A 17,105-nucleotide genomic window follows, 5' to 3' on the forward strand; every position below is an offset into this window, starting at 1 on the left:
TTCTCCAAGGTGAACAGCCCCAGCTCCTTCAGTCTGTCTTCACAGGAGACATGCTTCACTTAACTTGGGTGGCACAGGTACCAGTTCATCAGCCACTACCCACCTGCTCACAGATGGCTCCTGTCATGGTCACAGGGAATGGCCGAACATTGCCTCTCCCTAAATTTTCCCTCTTCCTCTGGTTGCTGAAGAGCTTGAGCTCCCTCTTCTCCTCCTCATCCAGGGAGTTGCAATAGCGGACCTAAAAAACACAAGTGATGCTCAGAGCCTGGGGTGTCCCTGGCTCACCACCCAGTGAGGCACCATTCCATGGGCCCTGCAAACCTCTGCCCTTGGCTGTGGGGAGGCTGGAGGAATAAAGGTATATGGGCTTCAGTTATCTGGGATTTAATCAGAATTTCAAGAGGTGGGGATGAGGAAAAAAGGGCAGGAGGATTGTTGCTCTTTGGGTGCTCAATTTGTAAAAAAAGTCTTCAAAGCTGGGTTCTCAGAGTCCCACCCAGACCAGCAATTGGACTGATGGTTTTCCTGCTTTCTCAGTCAGCCTCCTGTGGCAGAGGTCTTCACAAATATTCCGCTGGCATTTCTAGAGCACAGACCCTTTTCTCTGCACAAATGACAGAGTTCCAGTGACTTGTGAACTATTCTTCCAGCACAGGATCAAACCTGCTGATTTGCAAAACCTCTGCATTGCATGGTAATAAGGAAATAAGTAAAATAAAAGGACACAAACAATGAATGATGCAATTTCCCTGAAGCTTATAAACTCTGAGGTTTTCCTGGCTATTTCCATCCTGCAGGCTTAGCTCTTGGCTGGTTGCATTTCAATGGGGAACACAACTGAAGGGCCAGGGAGGTCAAATGTAGCACCAGCGCCCAATCCACCCTCCGTTACTTGGGAGAGCAGGCTCATGGAGCCGAGCAGCGTTATTCACATGAGCAGCCAGCACAACTTAACGTTCAAAAAAATGAGCATGAAGACAAACTGGATGCAAAATCTGCCAGTTTGCAGAAAAGACACACAGACTTGCATGTCCAACATGCAGGAAAAGAGGCTGCAGTAGCAGCCTTTGTGTGTATTTATTCTTATGGGTTTTTTTGCTGTCAGAGGCTGTGGGTTTCCAGCAGCTGCCAGGGAGGCAGGCAGGCAGGTTGGATGTATAGGAAGAAGTGCCTTCTTTGTGCCTGGAGCTCCCCCCATGCTGACAGTGCTGTGTCCATGGCACCCAGCCACATGCAGGCAAACTTGTAAAAATCTGACTGAGATCAAACAAGTTACCTGCATGTATTTCCCAGAGCGGCTTCTTCAGAAAGTAGCATGAAAACAACTCTTTTTGTTTACACAGGGAAATTTTGTGGGTTACCAGAAACCAGTGTTCTCACTGGTGAGATTAGGACGTCACAGACCAGACCCCTTTTGCTACCTCACATCATTCTTGAGAGACGGAAGAAGGTTTATTTTGCTCTGACTGGTTTTGACTCAACCTGTGGCCTCGCAGGCTCTCCCAGCTCATGAGGCTCAGCCCAGGTGAAGCCCCTCCCCAGCACACTCACTCCCACTCCAAGGTGAGTCGGAAGCAGCACCTGGGAAAAGGCTTTTGCAACTTTGGATCTGTCTCTAGATAATCTCAACAGCACTCCAAGCCATTTTTAACGGGGCCTTGGGCTCCAAGGGCTGAGAAAATGCTTTTATTTCAGACAGCTGAAGAAAGATGATTTCAAACAAAATTAACTTTAGAAACAAACAACTCGCCACCTCCAACAATCAAAGCAGGGAGCAAATATAGCAACTTAAATAGAAGCACGACCGAAATTGAAGTATATTCCCCTGAAAAGCAAAAGGAGTCGAAGAAGGAAAGCCATGCTTCCCACAAGTAAACCTCAGGAGGAGCAGCCATCCCCCACCCGCAGCCCTGATGATGTCCAAAGACATTTTCTGGATACTGACCTCATTGTCATGTGGTGGCAGCTGGTGAAGAAGTTGCTTTATGCGAGATTTTTCTCCCGGGCTGTTGACATAGGGAACCTTGTCCTCGGGCAGGCAGCTGTAGTACTGGTGCACCTACGGAGCAAGAGAGGGGACTGCAGTGGGGTTCCCTGGCCGAGCCCACGCCCCTGTGCCCGGCCAGCAGCCACCCCCTGAGGCAGCAGGCGCTGGGTCTTCCTGGAGATTTTGAGCAGGGAAACACAGCCAGGAGCTGCTTCGGGTTTGTTTCCTTTTGTCCTCCAAGGCGGAGGGGCGGCAGCCCCGGCGAGGTGGGCACGTTACCGTTTGCTCCGTCAGCCTCCATAGCGTGAGCATTGCGCCGGCTGCGGGGATGTGTCGGCACCTGCCTCGGCAGGGAGGTTAAAGAGGCTGCGCCCCAGCAGTCTCCGTGTTGCCGGCTATCTCAGCCTCCACCTCCATCAAACCCCTCCGGGCTTTTTTCTGCTGCGATTTGTGGAAATAAACAGCAGATAATATCTGTTGGAAGGCTTCGTTTTTCTCTTTCGTCTCAGAGCGTGTAATTAAAATCAGCTCTTAAAAAGGCTGAGGAGCAGCGTGCCCGACGCTGGGAGCGCAGTGCAGCCCGGAGAGGAAGCACACCCTAAACCCCAGCATCTCTCCTCCGACTGCCACACCTGGGATGTGCACTCAGGGGCCGGGCCAGCACCGGGAGGGGACTCGCTGGCTGAGAATCCGCTCCCTAATAGCCACGGTGACGTTGAACAGCTTGGGAAGAACCAGGAGAAGGGAAAGGTAAGGGAAAGCTCAGCTGGGATTGGGATTCGCTGCAGCCCCAGATGTCTCCGGATGCTTGGGCAGAAGCAGAGGGCTGGCTGGCTTCCTTAAATCTGCTCTTGGCTAGAGAGATGCAGGCTGTTCTCCCAGTGCACACAGCTTTCTGCCTTTGCCGTGGTGGGATTAGCCCCGAGATGCTCCCTCAGCTCTCAGCAATTCATTTTGGAGTGGCTGCACTGCCTGCAGCTTTCACAGGGCTCTTCCCAAATAACGCTTCCTTCGCAATGGTTTCTGATCAGCTTTTTAACTCTCTGTATGCTTTGAACTTTGGCCTAGAAAGCACCACCTGGTCCAGGTCTCTCCAGAGAAGCCCTCTCTGCCTGCAGTGCCCCACAGCATCTACAGATGGATGACAAGCTGCTGTGGGTCACTGGGAGGAATGGGGACACAGGCTCGTCACACGGGGCTGGCTGGCAGGGGAGCTCACCCATGGGTTTGCAGGCTGATGGGGGTGGCTCACACGCAATTATCTTCTACAGGAAGAAATAGCCTTTTATGCCAGAATAACTATCCAAACCTAGCTTTATTCAGGAATAATTGCTCCGCATTCATCTCACTCCCTGCTCTCCTTCAGAACTACCTGTGAGCAAGAGCTGCTCCAGTGGTTTTCCTCAATTTACAGTTCCTCCCAAACCAATGACACCATCCACCCTTCCCCATTATCAGGTTTTCCAGAAGGGGAGATTTTAGCAGATTTCCAGATGCAGGTCCACAGTGCTGATGACAAGGGAACAGTTCGTGTTGCAAAGCCGAGGAACACGCTGAGCATATGCCACTGCAAAACCCTAAATTTGTTTTGCTAAGGCACAGCATAAACAGATCCACCAGCTATGGAAACTGTCAGAGAAAGAATGGCTGTGAAGTATTTTGTTATGTTGAAAAGAAAACAAACATTAGAATACTTACTTTGCATTTATAGACCATCCTTCATCCAGGGACATCAAAACACATTAAAAACCACCAAAATTCTTATGACATGCTACACAAGGTAGCAAATATATACATTGCAAAGGACTAACTGCAGCATCATGATTTTAAATGAGCTCCCTAAGTTCATGCAGCAGGCCTGTAGCAGAGTTTGCAGTTGGAAATCTCCCAGCAATGCCCCAGCAGCCACACCAGACCCTTTCCTGGGCTGCCAGGGTTCCACACGGCCACGCTGGGCGTGCCCGGCCGGCACACACTCCTGCTGGCTTCTCCTGCCAAATTCCCCATGTGCAGAGAGGCTGTGCCCTGCACTCACATTGGTTAGCTTGTGTTTTGATTTCTTGCAATGAAGTCTTTTTGCTCACCCAGTCCTTAAAGTTGGTGGAGACTATAAATTACTATTTTTTTTTTTTGAAGAGCCACCAAATTACTAAAGCAACGAGCCCCAGGACGCTCACCCTGGGCAAAAACCAAGGATGGGAGCTCTTCCTTCAGCTGCCTGGGTGCTGCCTTCCCGGAGCACAATCCAGCAGGACGTACGTGCCCAGCTCCGCTCCTGCTTCCGCTGGGAAGTTTTCCATTTAGTCTCAGCAGGACTGCAGGAACTGGTTCCCATCACACCAGCAACATAGCTTGGCAGGGATGGGCAATTTGGTTTCAGAAGCAAAACAAAATAAATACAACAGGCTCCAACCTGTGTTCTGTTGCCTGAAATAACCTGAAAGGGTTTGCTTTGGATCTGCATCATCCAAGGGGACCTTCTACACGAGTGCTCACGGAGAGGATGGAGCAGAGGCAGCTGCCAATCCTTGTCCAGTGCCTGTGGAACATCTCATGGGGAGAAAATCCTTATGCCCGCCAATGGCTTTCTCCAGCCACCATCTCCTTCTGAGGAAAACCTTGAACGAGAGGGATGCACAGATCCTTTCACCTGGGCCATCACTTCTATCCCAAGAGATCCAGAGGGCAGATGAAGAGCAGAAGTACACCCCTTACCCAGGCTGACATTTGGCCAGGCCTGTGCATGTAATCTCATCCATCACCCGTTCCCATGGCAGGAACCCAGCTCCTTGCGTGGGAGACCCAAGACTGGCAGGGGCAGGGTCACAGGCTGCTAGTGTCCCTGCCTCTGTGCCCAGCTGGCTGCCGACAGCATTTCTGACCTGCTGGGGGAGCAGCTGGCAGCTGGGCTGGCACAGGCCGGGGCGATGCTCAAAAATAAAGAGGGAAAAGGGGATTCTTAGGTCAATCTGGCTTTTCAGGGAAAAAGCCTGCAGAAAGTGTTAACTTGCTGGAAAACTAAAACCGCTCGGTCTGCACTTTGCTTTTGTACAAAAGGTCACTGTTTTATGCTAAAGTAACTCCTCCTCCACGCAGCGCTGTGTTGCAGCACGCATGAGCCTTGTAGCTGGTGAGCCTTGCAGGGCCAGGCCAGACCCCCACGTGCCTGCTGCTGCTGGATCCTCACTGCCCTTACAGGCTGTGCAACAGGACTTGCACCCAGATAAGGATAACAGTGCGTGCAATGACCCCAGAGAGATAACATTTCCTCTTTAAACAGTGCACTCTCTGTAACTGTTTTATTATTAAATACTTCTGCATCCTCCTATTTCCCCTCGCGACAGATCTGCTCTGCCCGTGATTATCCCAACAGCATCATTAACACACAGGAGCCCCTTGTGGGGCTGGACTAGGTTTCATCCTCAGTTTCCCCCCTTGTCCCACTTCACTCTGACTTTTGCTCACATCTGGATGAGAGAAATCCCAAAGGAAACCATCACGCTGAGTTAAAATAATGCTTCAGACAACATCACAAGGTCGCAGATGCCACGGGGATGGTCTGGCCAGTGCACTGGACACAGGAACAGCTGTGGGTGCTAGGTGCCATGGGATACTGAAGGGCTGGGCAAGCTCCATCCTGCCCCAGGGAGGTTCCATTTGGACAGGCTCCGTGCTACCAGAACCTGGCACAGCAGATTCCCAAGGTGTTATTCTCAGCTTCATAAGGAAGATGTCCAAACGCCAAGTTTTGCTAACAAAAACTGATACTCATTTTGGAAATTGACAGCTGCTTGATGCTAAAAGGGAGGAGGGGAAGAGGGGGAGGTAGAAATTAAAAAAGAAAGAAACCAGGAGAAAGGAAAAAACAATGTAAAAACAAGGGTAGAAAAAAAGTCTTTAAACCGGAGCCAACTTTATTCAAAGGCACTGAGGAAAGTAATTACATTAGTTTACAAATGCCTTTGTGTTCTGTGGTTTTCTTAGGTTTGGGGTATGTTTCCAGTTTAACTTTGACAGTTTACAAACCTACCCAGGCCCTGCTAAATAAAGGCAGGACTGCAGCTTGTCCTGGCAGTCCCAGGGTGACCAAGACAAAACCCACATGAGCAAATCTATAAGCAAAGCCCTTCTAGAAAGAAAAGTTTGCAAACATCCTGTAAATTCAAACTATTGATGAAGGATCTCTTTGATCAATGAATTAAAGGAGGTGGAGGGGAAATATCATATTTCTTACGCCACAAATTGCTGTTGGGAAGTAGCATTTGGTTGTACTTGCCCTGAGCACAACACCCCCTCCTAAAGCACCCATCAAACCAGGCTGTTTGGGATGACTGTATGGCTGGGATGGACTACAAAGGAGCACACGGTGTCCTGGCACGGGTGCTGACTTGCTCAGCCCTCACAGCTCCAGCACAGCCAGCTGGGCAATCCCTCCTGGCTCTCATGAAAACAAACCAACTGCAAGGCTTTTGCACAGAGCCCTGTGAGGGCACGACGTGCTGGCCTGTGTGCAGTAGGGTGCCTGAACACAGATGTCCCCAAAAAGGGGACCTTGGTGAGGCAGCCACCACTCTGGCACAGCGCAGTACATCACCGCACACAGTGGAGCCTGTTCAAAACACAGGCACAGCAGCGTTCCCCAATGTCCCCCCATGCCCAGGACAGCATCATTTCTCCTGGGAACATGCCAAGGTTCCACAGCCCTGGCAGCCCGTTCCATGATACCCAGAGATGTCCCGTGGCAGCACAGGGAGCTGGTGGCACATTGATGCGTGTGTGCTCGATCGCGGCCCCTTCTCCCGGCTCACTGCTGCGTGCAAACTCCCACGGGATTTGGCTGCTGAGGGAAGAAGGCAGCCAGTGGCTCTGACAAGCCTGTGCTGGCCTGGGCGAGCAGGGCTGCTCCTGTGGCTTGCCTGCTCCTCCCCAGTGCTGGCTTCTGAACAGCACACGTCAGGCTTTAATGATCCTTTACACCGAGCGCTTAAAATTGACAGAAACAAACTTGATGCTTTTGTATGTCTCTCATTCCTGCTGGCCTCCCTTGGAAAAGCGAGGGGGAAAAAAATCTCAAACCACATGCAAATAACTTTCCCAATATGTCTGTGAAACATTGCAAGTGCTTGTACACGTTGACTCACACTCAGTCTCCACAGATGACAGCACGTGTGAGCCTGGAAAATGGGTTCAGTGTGCTTTGGCCCGAGTCTGGCACGTCCTCCTTTTCCAAGGCCGTTAGGATACAAAGCGGCGATTTATTTTTCTGAAGCAAAACAATCCTTACAGCAGGGCCAGATGCTCCGAAACGAAGAGCGGGAACCGCCGGCCGGCTCTGCCAAGCGTGGGCATGCGGGCGGGCACGCACCCTGGAGGGACCCAGAGTGCCCCCCGAGAGCCCAGAGCCCCAGGCGGGAGCGGACCCCCAGATCTGCGAGCGCCCACGCGCCGGCACGCGGCAGCGGGAGGCAGAAGCGATGCTGGCGCCGGGCAGTCCGGCATCCCGCAACGCTGGGTTTGCTCTTGGAAACCCGCTCCCAAGTCAGAGGGACAAAGGCGGGGGAACAAAGGAAAAAATCATTTTTCTAAGTGCTATTTGTTCTGGCACGCTCTGCGGCTTTCCGCACGCTCCTCTCCCACGGCTAACGGCAGCTGAGGCGTCTGAGCGCCGCTGCTCTCCGGTCGAGAACGACATCCATCCTGCCAAGCCTTTGGAGCGGCCCTCGGCCTGTCAGAGATCCCGCGGAAGCGCTGCTTCCTGCTGGCATCAAAGAGCAGCATTTGAATGAAGGCCCTACGTCCACACGCTTTAAACTTGTGAAAGCCTACGACGCGATTTTCCTTTTTTTAAGCAGAAATTGAATTTGGATTAAAAGGAGCCAGATCAGTGCTTTCAACAGCATTGAGAGTGGTCTATGCTGCAAGGTCCATGGAGGGCTCAGGGTCCCCTGGAGCACCAGGAATGATAATGATCATCTTCTGCATTGATAATCACTGATCATTCCCTTGGGTATCCCACATAACATGCTCTTGGATTTCTAAGGCACGGGGTAGCACGCTTGCGTAACACTGCAACACAGAAAAGCTGCAATTGCACGCTGGAATAAAGCTCCAGGAGAAGTTCCAATTGGGTTGTCCGGGGGGTTTCGGTTTCCTTTTCCACTCCCTGCCTCTCACCTCTGCTGACCTTGCTGACTTCCACATATCTTCTTCAAATTTCAGAACTGAGCAAACCATGTCAGGCGAGTGGTTTGGTTTCTGTGACCCACCAAAATCGGCTGATTCCCTCCCTGATAATAAGACTGTTCAAGGATTAAATAATTTTGACAGCTTCCATTGGCTCACCAGGATCAGGGCTATACCCCAGGATACAGAAATGGAGCAAAAGTCCGGACACACGGTTTTGCCATGGGCTCTTTTGCAGCATGGGATGTGCTCGCACTTCTCCATCCACTCTGTTCCAGGGCAGGGGAACAGCTCCAGGACCTCCTACCCCACTCCAGCTGCCCCCAAGTCCCGCAGCATTGGCAGCACACGCAGAAAAAGCATTCCGTGCAGGACTGCTGCTCCGTCCAGCAGCTGGGAAGCATTCGGCACAGTCCGATGCCTGGAGGCTGGATTTAGACAGCTCCAGCCTTGAAATAAGAGCCGCTAACTGCCGGGCTATTTAGATACTGAGAGAGTTCACCGGGGAGGTGATGGACTTACCGCTACCTCAAAGTGAAACTGGAGAGCTTTTCAAAATGTGCTGAAAGGCAGCTTTCTGGTAAAATACTCCAGCGTGCACATGTGTAAGGGGGCAAAATGAGAGGCAGCTGCAGCTCCTGGGAGCAGGGTACAGCTTCTCCTCAGGACCCTCAGCTTTCTATCCATCCTGCTCTGCTCTCAGGATCAGGATCAGAATCTACCACCAGGAGGGAAGAGCTCTTCACAGGACTTTTGTCCTTCCTCTACCAGGCTGTAAATTATCTTGTCTGCTCCCCACTACTGCAGGGGTTTGGGGCACAGGGTCGCTTTGGTCTGTTTTACTCCTTCCTTGCTGCATGCAGAACTTTAGTCTCTCGAGGAGTGGAACAGTTTGCCAAACTAGGAAGGCTCAAGAAAGAACAAGATGGTAGAATGACCGTGACACACAGGCACAAGTGAGACACGTGTCCCCCAGAGACGCCTGGCCCAGATAATGTACTTTCTGCTTCACCAGAATGGTGAAAATCCTTATGTAAGGTGTAAATGCATGTTCAGTGTAGGTTCATCTCCGTTCTCCTTCCCTCACTTTGTGACCCCAACAGCAACTGATGAAACTTGGAGGTTTTATAACTTAAGCCCTTGCAACAGGTCTTGTAAATATCAAGAGGAATTAACATGTATGTTGGCCCCTGAATGAATTCCCTGTGACAGCTACAAGTTTCACATCACTGCAAAACTCTTGAGGTCGAAGCTGTAACGGCTGCCTTAGAGAAAACTGGTCTCCTGAACCTTCACACTGCTAATTTTAGCCCAGATGAGATTTTCATAACTTTTTAAGGGACTCAACCAGAACAACTGTGTTGACAACAAGAGGGAATTAAGTTCTTACGGCACATGCAAGGTTCTCAGATGTTGGCATGCCAGAGCCATGCAAAAAGCCACACTGAGGCTGAAGTAGAGCCCCATCTTTTGTTTAATTGGAAATTTCTGCCCATAACCAGCTGCTCCTAATACTGAGACACAATAAAGATAGAAATCCTAAAAAATCCCTTGTATTCAGAAATTCAAAGTGGCATGTTATTACCCCTTTGGATTTCTCCAAACCACAGGCCCAAGGAATTCAAGGCTGCACATTCACATGTATTTACACATGCCTTGCCTAAAAATGTGAAAAACCCATCACAAAAGGACTTCAAGCATCTGCCCTCAAACTTTTGTCAGTGCAAGGAGGATCAGCTGTCAGACTGCCAGCCCCCGCAGACAAACTGTCTCTCAAAGATGTCTTCCTCTGTCTCTGCAGCGAGGCTCAGTCTGGGATTTTGCTTTGCTGAGGACACACTTCCAAAGGTGTTTGCCCATTTCAAGACTTTGACACATTTCTTTATCCAATCAGTGAACTGCAGGCAGAAAAAAAAGAGCATTTCACAAAGCCCATGTCCCCTGTTTCTGTATAGCCATCTCTGCCATTCCCAACTTCATCCCTATCTTCCAGAAGAGAAGTCCCTCTTCTGCCATAAGACAATTTCTCATTGAAGTCCAATCCAAGTGGGATTAGACCCCACAAAAGCCTCCTGGCCATCCTGTGCAGCCAATTCCTACAACAATTAACCCTATTTCCTTATCAGATTGTGATTTATGGAGCTCAGTCCTGGGTTTTTATCCATCACTCCCCCGGCTGGCAGGTTGTCACTGAGCCTTACACCTCTGATGGTTTCAAGCCTCTTCCAATTTCCTGCCTGAATGCATTTGGAGACAGTTTATGTCTACATTCTTGGGCTAAAGTTGGAGCTTGGATAACTCCTCTTCCCTTTCTAATGAACAGGGGGAAGAACAATTCTAATGAACAATTCTAAAGAACAATTGTTCTAATGAATAATTTGCGAGGCTGGACAAACTAAGCTCTTGTAGGTTCCTCAATGAAATAACATTTCCAGCATCCTTTCAGTTTATATCCCTCTTTCTTGAGCAGATATGTAATACATTTTAGTTGGTTTACCAGAATTTTTTTTAATCCTATCTTATGCAGACTTGCTTTCAATTTTTAAATTACTACCCTAACCCCTGTGTTATAAACTTATTTAGAAATATATTGCATTTATGGCTTTTGAGTGAAGCCTTTTTTAGTCCTACACACTGATGAGCTATAATATAAAAGACAACTTCCAGCTCCACCCCTCATTACAATGTTTGGATCAGTGTCTGTCAACACTGGACCAATGCTTTTTTTGTCTTCAGTACTGGGCATTGAGTAACCAACATGATTTTCACTAGTGACAGGTACCACAGACCAGTGATGCCTGAGTTAGTGTCCAGGAATACAGTGAGACCTCTCAGGTTTGAGTCGATTGCCCTCTAGATAACAGCATTTTAAGCTTTGGATTAAAGGGACTCTTCAAATACTGAAATGACCTGTGGACACTGCCAAAAAGCGATGTCATGTTTGCAGGCCGACTCCTCCCCACTGAAATCCTGTAAATTGCTGCGTTGAGTGAGACGTGAGCACTGTCTCCCAAGAATAGCGACGTACAAGAGGCTCTCGTCCAAGTAAAATAAGAAAATTGCATTAGTCTTTCAGGGGAACACTTACCTCCCCAGTTCATATACTGCACAGAGATTTTAATAAAGTAGAATATTGCGGAAAAAGTTGTTTCATTTAATCTGTTTCATGTCCAAAAAAATGCAACAGCGAAACAGCAGGAGGCAGAGAAAAAATTCCCTGCCTGTTAATCTGTATTTTCAGCCCAGCCTGACAGCAGTACCCTCAGCCAGAGCAGAGACCACCAGTTGCTCCATGGCAGGCACCAGCCTTGCAGAGGCTCCACATCACGTGCACACACCTGACTCATTGGCCAAAAAGCCACACATCTATCTGCAGACTTGCACGTCCTCAGTGAGTTGCTGCAGAGGCATCTCCTATCCCCATGGGAGGCAAAGGTCCCCTCCTGCACTATGGGGCATCCCCAGCCACGGGACAACCATTCTGTGATTCCATGGAATTCAGGGCGCTGCTCCTCCCCCAGGGACAAAGCCCAGGCCTGCAGTGTGGCTCTGGCAAGTCACACCTCGCTCCTGTCATCTCAGTGGCTCATCCAGCATGTGAAAAGTCACGAAAGGGCTGGAGGATGAGCTCTGCTGGATGGATTTTAGGGCTTGTCTCTGGCTCTGCTTATGGCTCCTCTTCACCTCCATGGTGATCAGAGACAGGTCTGAAGTGGCAAATTTGCTGAAAGGCCCAGCGATGCAGACTCAGGAATGCACTGAGAAAACAAGCGTTGGGACTGGGGAGCACCATGACCTCTGCAAGAAATAGATGCTGGAAGAACCTAAAAGTACACCAACCTGAGTAATGCATGAGATGTCAGTAGCTACTGGTAGATCTAATAGACTTCTATTTCCTTCTGAACATCCCAACTCCCTGATGCCACACTTAAAGAGCACCTAAGGGATCAAAGGAGGACAGATCTCCTGGAATACGTCACCACCACGCTGAAAGTGGGTTTCAATCCCTGCACACGCCATCCTGTATCACTAAATACCTGTACTTCCACCCAAAGCTACAGGAACATGGGCCAGGGTGTGCCCCAGAAGCTGTGACACGCCTGGTCAGAAATCAGCAACAAGAGCAGGTGGCACCAGCTTGGGAATGGTCCTCCAACAGGACCCCCCAAACCCAACCAGTTCATGTTGTCTCAGCATGAAGGACCAGCAGAGCTACTTCAGAACCACCTGCATTTGTCCACACACCCCATCTTGTACCTCCTGCGAGGCAAAAAGAGACAGAAGGAAGGTGACAGAAAACAAGGCTGCTGCCTGATTTGCACGGTTGGATGGCACCAAATGAAACACATGGTGCTGTGGAGTTTCAAGTGAGCACTGAGAGAGGCTTATAAAGACAAGGAAAAAAAAAAAAGAAACAAGCCACCAAACAACTGGATTTTCTCTAATCAGACAGATAATATTTACAGCCTACGGGTGGTGCCAAAAAATTTCAGGAAATTCCTAAGCCTGTCTGAATAAAAGCACAGGAAAACACAGTACTTAAGGACAGCAACTATGGCAGTAAGAATGAAAGCTTTCCACCCCCTTCCAGCCTCCTTACACAGATTAAAATTATTGCCATATCATATCACACTGCAATTATCAAGGCTAAGCTCATTTCGCCTTCTCCACTGCAAATGAAGTTCTGAGTTGAACATATAAAAGACCAGCATAAAAATCAAAGGAATCACGTAAACTGGAAGGAGGAGAATCAATGCACGCTCCACACAGCACACTGAGGTCTAATCCACACCACTCAATCCTGCACCAAGAGACTTGAGCTTTATTTATGCTACTCCTTCCAGTAAGGCATAAACATCATGCTTGGAAAACCCAAACCACAAAGCTTTTGGCCCATTTTTCAGAGTTATCCACCAGCTTTGACTGTCTGCCCTGCACTTACCACAGAGAGGAGCAGTCCAGGAGGGCAGAACACAAACACTGGAGTCCCATCACTTTTTTCCCAGTGAAACGTTAGATATGTCTTTTCCCTTGCACAACCACAAGAAATCCCATCCTGAAGGTATTTTGATTCCCCCCCTCTCAATTACCAATTACATCCACAGACGCAGAAAACCATAGGTCCTGCAAGGATCACGTGTCTGTTTTGTTCCATTTGAGCATTCAGACCACACCTGTCCCCCCAAGTCTCTCTGGTGCACCCAGAAACAGCCACACACAACAAGTGCTTGCACCCTTAGAAGAAAAATCAGGTCAATTACTCCCAAAGAACGTGCAAAACCAATTATTTTCTGGTAGCTGGGTGGTGTCATCATTACCTGCTCAGGCTTCAGGCCGGGGGGGACCCAGGCGTACTCCTCCAAAGCACAGCCCGAGTCGTCGTCGGAAGTTGAATTCCTCTGGAAGTCAAACATGAGCTTCGTGACTGTCTTCTCCATCTCCAGAGGCATAACTGTCACAATGTGCTCTTCCTGGGAGCACTTACAGTGAAGGCAAATCTTCCTGCAAGGTGAGGAGAGAGAAAAAGAGATGCCCCAGTGAGCAGTGCTTTAAATGAGAAAGTGATTCCTGCCAGTCACTGGACTGCAGAGACTAAACTCAACCCTTTCTCGTGCTCAGGGATTTTCTAACAAGATTTGTCTCTCTTCTGAGGAGGAAATAAAAGTCCATATTTGCTGTAACAACACTTGGCAATCCATCTGAGCCAGACTGCCCAATGTTTGGGGATATACAATTGCTTGTCCCTTTACTGCACCACGAAGAGTATTTCCAGGGGCAGCACAGGCACAGGCCATGCCTGGTGGGGCTTGACTTGCCAGCTGGAATTGCAGAGTCATTACTGAATTTAGGACAACTGAGCACTTTGCTAAAATGGGAAATGGTGGATTGAATGGGAAGCTGTGAATGACAAGTCTCTTTAGCATGCTGATAGCATAAATTTGCTTATTAAAGTAGCATAAAAATTGATTATAGTCTGAACATATAAAGCTAAATTAAATTAAGGGAGGCTACAAAACCCACAGTCACACTGCAATGGAATCTTAACCACCCGGCTCGTGGCACAGCGGAGGAAAGCACAAGAACTGAAAGAACAGCCCACAGGTTTCAATTCAACAGCCATTAGCTTAATTCACTGCAAATATCTGTTGTTCTTAACACTTCTTTAAAGTGGCTGTTCCTGCAGCTTGTGGCCTGTGACAGGCCTGTGACAAGCCTTCTTCACAGGCTTGAACCTCAGCTTTTATCTGCAGGGCTGCAAGGACAGTACAGACTCACAGAGTGGTTTGGGTTGAAAGGAACCTTAAAGGTCACTTAGTTCCAGCATCCCCTGCCATAGGCAGGGACACCTTCCACTAGACCAGGTGTCTCAGAGCTCCATCCAGCCTGGCCTTGAACACCTCAAGGGATGGGACATCCGCAAGTTCTCCAGGCAATCTGTGCCAGGGCCTCACCCCTCTCACAGTAAAGAATGCCCTCCTAATATCCAATCTAAACCTACTCTGTTTTTGTTTAAATCCAGTCTCCCTTGTCCTATTGCTCTATGTCCTTGTAAAAAGTCCCTCTCCAGCAATCCTGTAGGCTCCTTCGGGTACTGAAAGGCTGATAAGGTCACCACAGAGCCTTCTCTGGGCTGAACAATCCCAAGTGTCTCAGCCCTTCCTCACAGGACAGCTGTTTCACCCCTCTAATCATCGCACCCCTTCACCACGGTAACAGCGAAGGACAAACCTGGCTGAAAACATCCCCTGACAAAGAAAAAGAGGTTAAAGGGAATGCTGATAAATTGGCTTCTATTTCTGAAAACTCAATGCTTTTCCACAGGCTGGGTCAATGGTATCTATTTTAGAGCAACCACACAGGATTCTGAATTAATTTGCACTAATGAAGCACCACTGACTTCTGAGGAATGAGATAAGGTTTCACTTGGGTAGCAGAAGGGAGACATCTCAGAAATAATAAGGTACCACACAAAATCAAGGGAAAATTCGCAGTTGCCATTGCAGGTTTCTCTGCTCTGCAGTAAGCAAAGAAATTCAGAGGGAAGCAATAGTTAAACCCAGGGGCTGTAATTTTTAAACACCTTTCCTTCTCTTTCACTGCTGTGTACAAGCCAGCAAAGCATAGCAGTGCTCGCATCCAGCTTCAAGTCTAAGTTTCCATTTGGCCATTACAGCACAAAAAACGCACTCTAGCAAAAGTCAAGAGGCTCCGTTAAGTCAAGCCAGGGAGATTTGCCAGATTTTCCCATTTCCTGCCTTTCATCAGATCTAAACCACACAGCAACCCCCACACACTCCAGCGTCTGGTTTGCGTCCAGTCGGGGAGTCTCGGCATCGCCTCTGGCTGTTTCCTTAAAAAATAATCAAGGTACCATTCCATGTGAATATCTTCATTAATCAGCTACCGTGGAAGGGTGTGCAAGGGGTACTCTGCCTCAGCAAAGTCGCTGGTATCATTGCTGTTTCCATCTCATTTCATGATATGATTAAAAGCAGCTTAATAGGAAACAAGATTTTGAGAATAATTTATAGAGCCCCAGATTTGACACTAGAGTTAGTTATTCTAAGGGAGTTCAAGACTTAACCAAATTTTGACTTTTGGAGTACTGATCATGCACTTCGAAGGGCGACAAACCCAACAGTCTGCTGGGAGCATGAGCAATAAGATGGGGAAAAAGCCAGCCCACAGGCTTCTTCCTCCTTCCCACTCCACACACACCCCCTTCAGGAGATGGGAGATGGCAGGAGAGCATCAGATGCCTTGGCTTTTAATAAATTAGATAAATCAGGACTTGTAACAACAGTGTCAAAGAATGAAGAGGTGACATGTATAATCAGTTAGACACCAGAGATCACTCCCACCCCCCCACACCCACCAGCTCACACCACACACAGCCAGGAGCCTGAGGACTGGCTCAGGAAGCTGCCTTACCCCAGCCTCCCTCCTGCCCCATCCCAGGCAAGCGAGTACTGATGCTGAGTGGATTCCCCGGTCAGAAAAGCAAAGGATGAAAACTGCACAGGCAGCCTATCTACTCAGCAGTGATGTCCCCAAGCCAGGACAACTTTGCGCCGTTAAAACTTGACCATCTCCAGGCATGGGGTTTCTGCCATCTCCCTGGGAAAACTGTACAAAACTCAAGATCTCGCCTCTGAGACATTCAGCTTTTCCCTCCTCATTAAAAGCAGATGATTAACAGCTTTAATTACAATTTTCTTTACATTAGAATATGTTGTTTCACGGGAACAATACCCAGTGTCCTAGGAGTGTCTTTCCACTTCTATGATCAGGTTTCCATGACTTCTTCACATAGGTCTCACTTACTCAACTTTATTTTATCATCTTCCAGCTCACTATAATTAAAAATAATTCCCCGTAGCAAAAATTTAATATCAGAATGTACATTTCAAATGCGAGACGGAATTGAAAAGAAAAAAAAAAACCCCCACGTTTTCCCCTGCCGCACCCAGAGCGGAGCAGCACGAGGCGAGACAGCGCACGTGCCAGCGCCTGCGGTGACCACGGCGGCAGCGCGGGTGCCGCTGCCACAGCCGAGAGCTGCTGGCTGCTGCAGAGGAGCAGGGCCATGGCTGGCAGCCTGCCTGGCTGCTCCTGCCAGCAGCAGCTCCTTAGTCACTAGCTAGTCCAGGGAAGGGCAGCACAGCCTGCCGATGCTCAGCCCATCACCGTGTCACGCACCTCAGCCTGGACCGGGAGAGCCGCAGCCCAACGTGGGGTGGCACCTCCTGCCAAGGGAAACCCATCGGCTTGGCTCTGGCCAAGCTTCACCACCACCAAAGGCTCAGCAACAACAACCTCTGCTGCCTGTGCAGCCTTGCACAACTTGAGAAGAGTGCAGACGAGTGTTTTGGTTTGTTGTTTGTTTGTTTTTTTTTTTTTTAGCAAGAATAAATTAACACCAAGCCTGTCT

The 17,105-nt window shown here is 49.0% G+C and overlaps 1 protein-coding gene across 10 annotated transcripts in view; it reads right to left on the bottom strand.

Annotated features, from left to right (window-relative positions):
• Positions 1 to 17,105, bottom strand: part of PRICKLE2 (prickle planar cell polarity protein 2) — a 103,984-nt gene that overhangs the window by 16,985 nt on the left and 69,894 nt on the right. For all 10 annotated transcript variants that reach the window (XM_040076149.2, XM_040076141.2, XM_058422212.1 and 7 more), the window contains 3 exons: positions 13,492 to 13,675; positions 1,949 to 2,062; positions 104 to 241 (listed from right to left, as the gene is read on the bottom strand). In XM_040076149.2, the coding sequence (XP_039932083.1) occupies positions 104 to 241; positions 1,949 to 2,062; positions 13,492 to 13,623 (384 nt within the window). In that variant the 5' untranslated portion in view covers positions 13,624 to 13,675. The remainder of the gene's footprint in view (positions 1 to 103; positions 242 to 1,948; positions 2,063 to 13,491; positions 13,676 to 17,105) is intronic.

This window comes from Hirundo rustica, chromosome 12 (genome assembly GCF_015227805.2).
Source record: "Hirundo rustica isolate bHirRus1 chromosome 12, bHirRus1.pri.v3, whole genome shotgun sequence".
NCBI classification, from domain to species: domain Eukaryota; kingdom Metazoa; phylum Chordata; class Aves; order Passeriformes; family Hirundinidae; genus Hirundo; species Hirundo rustica.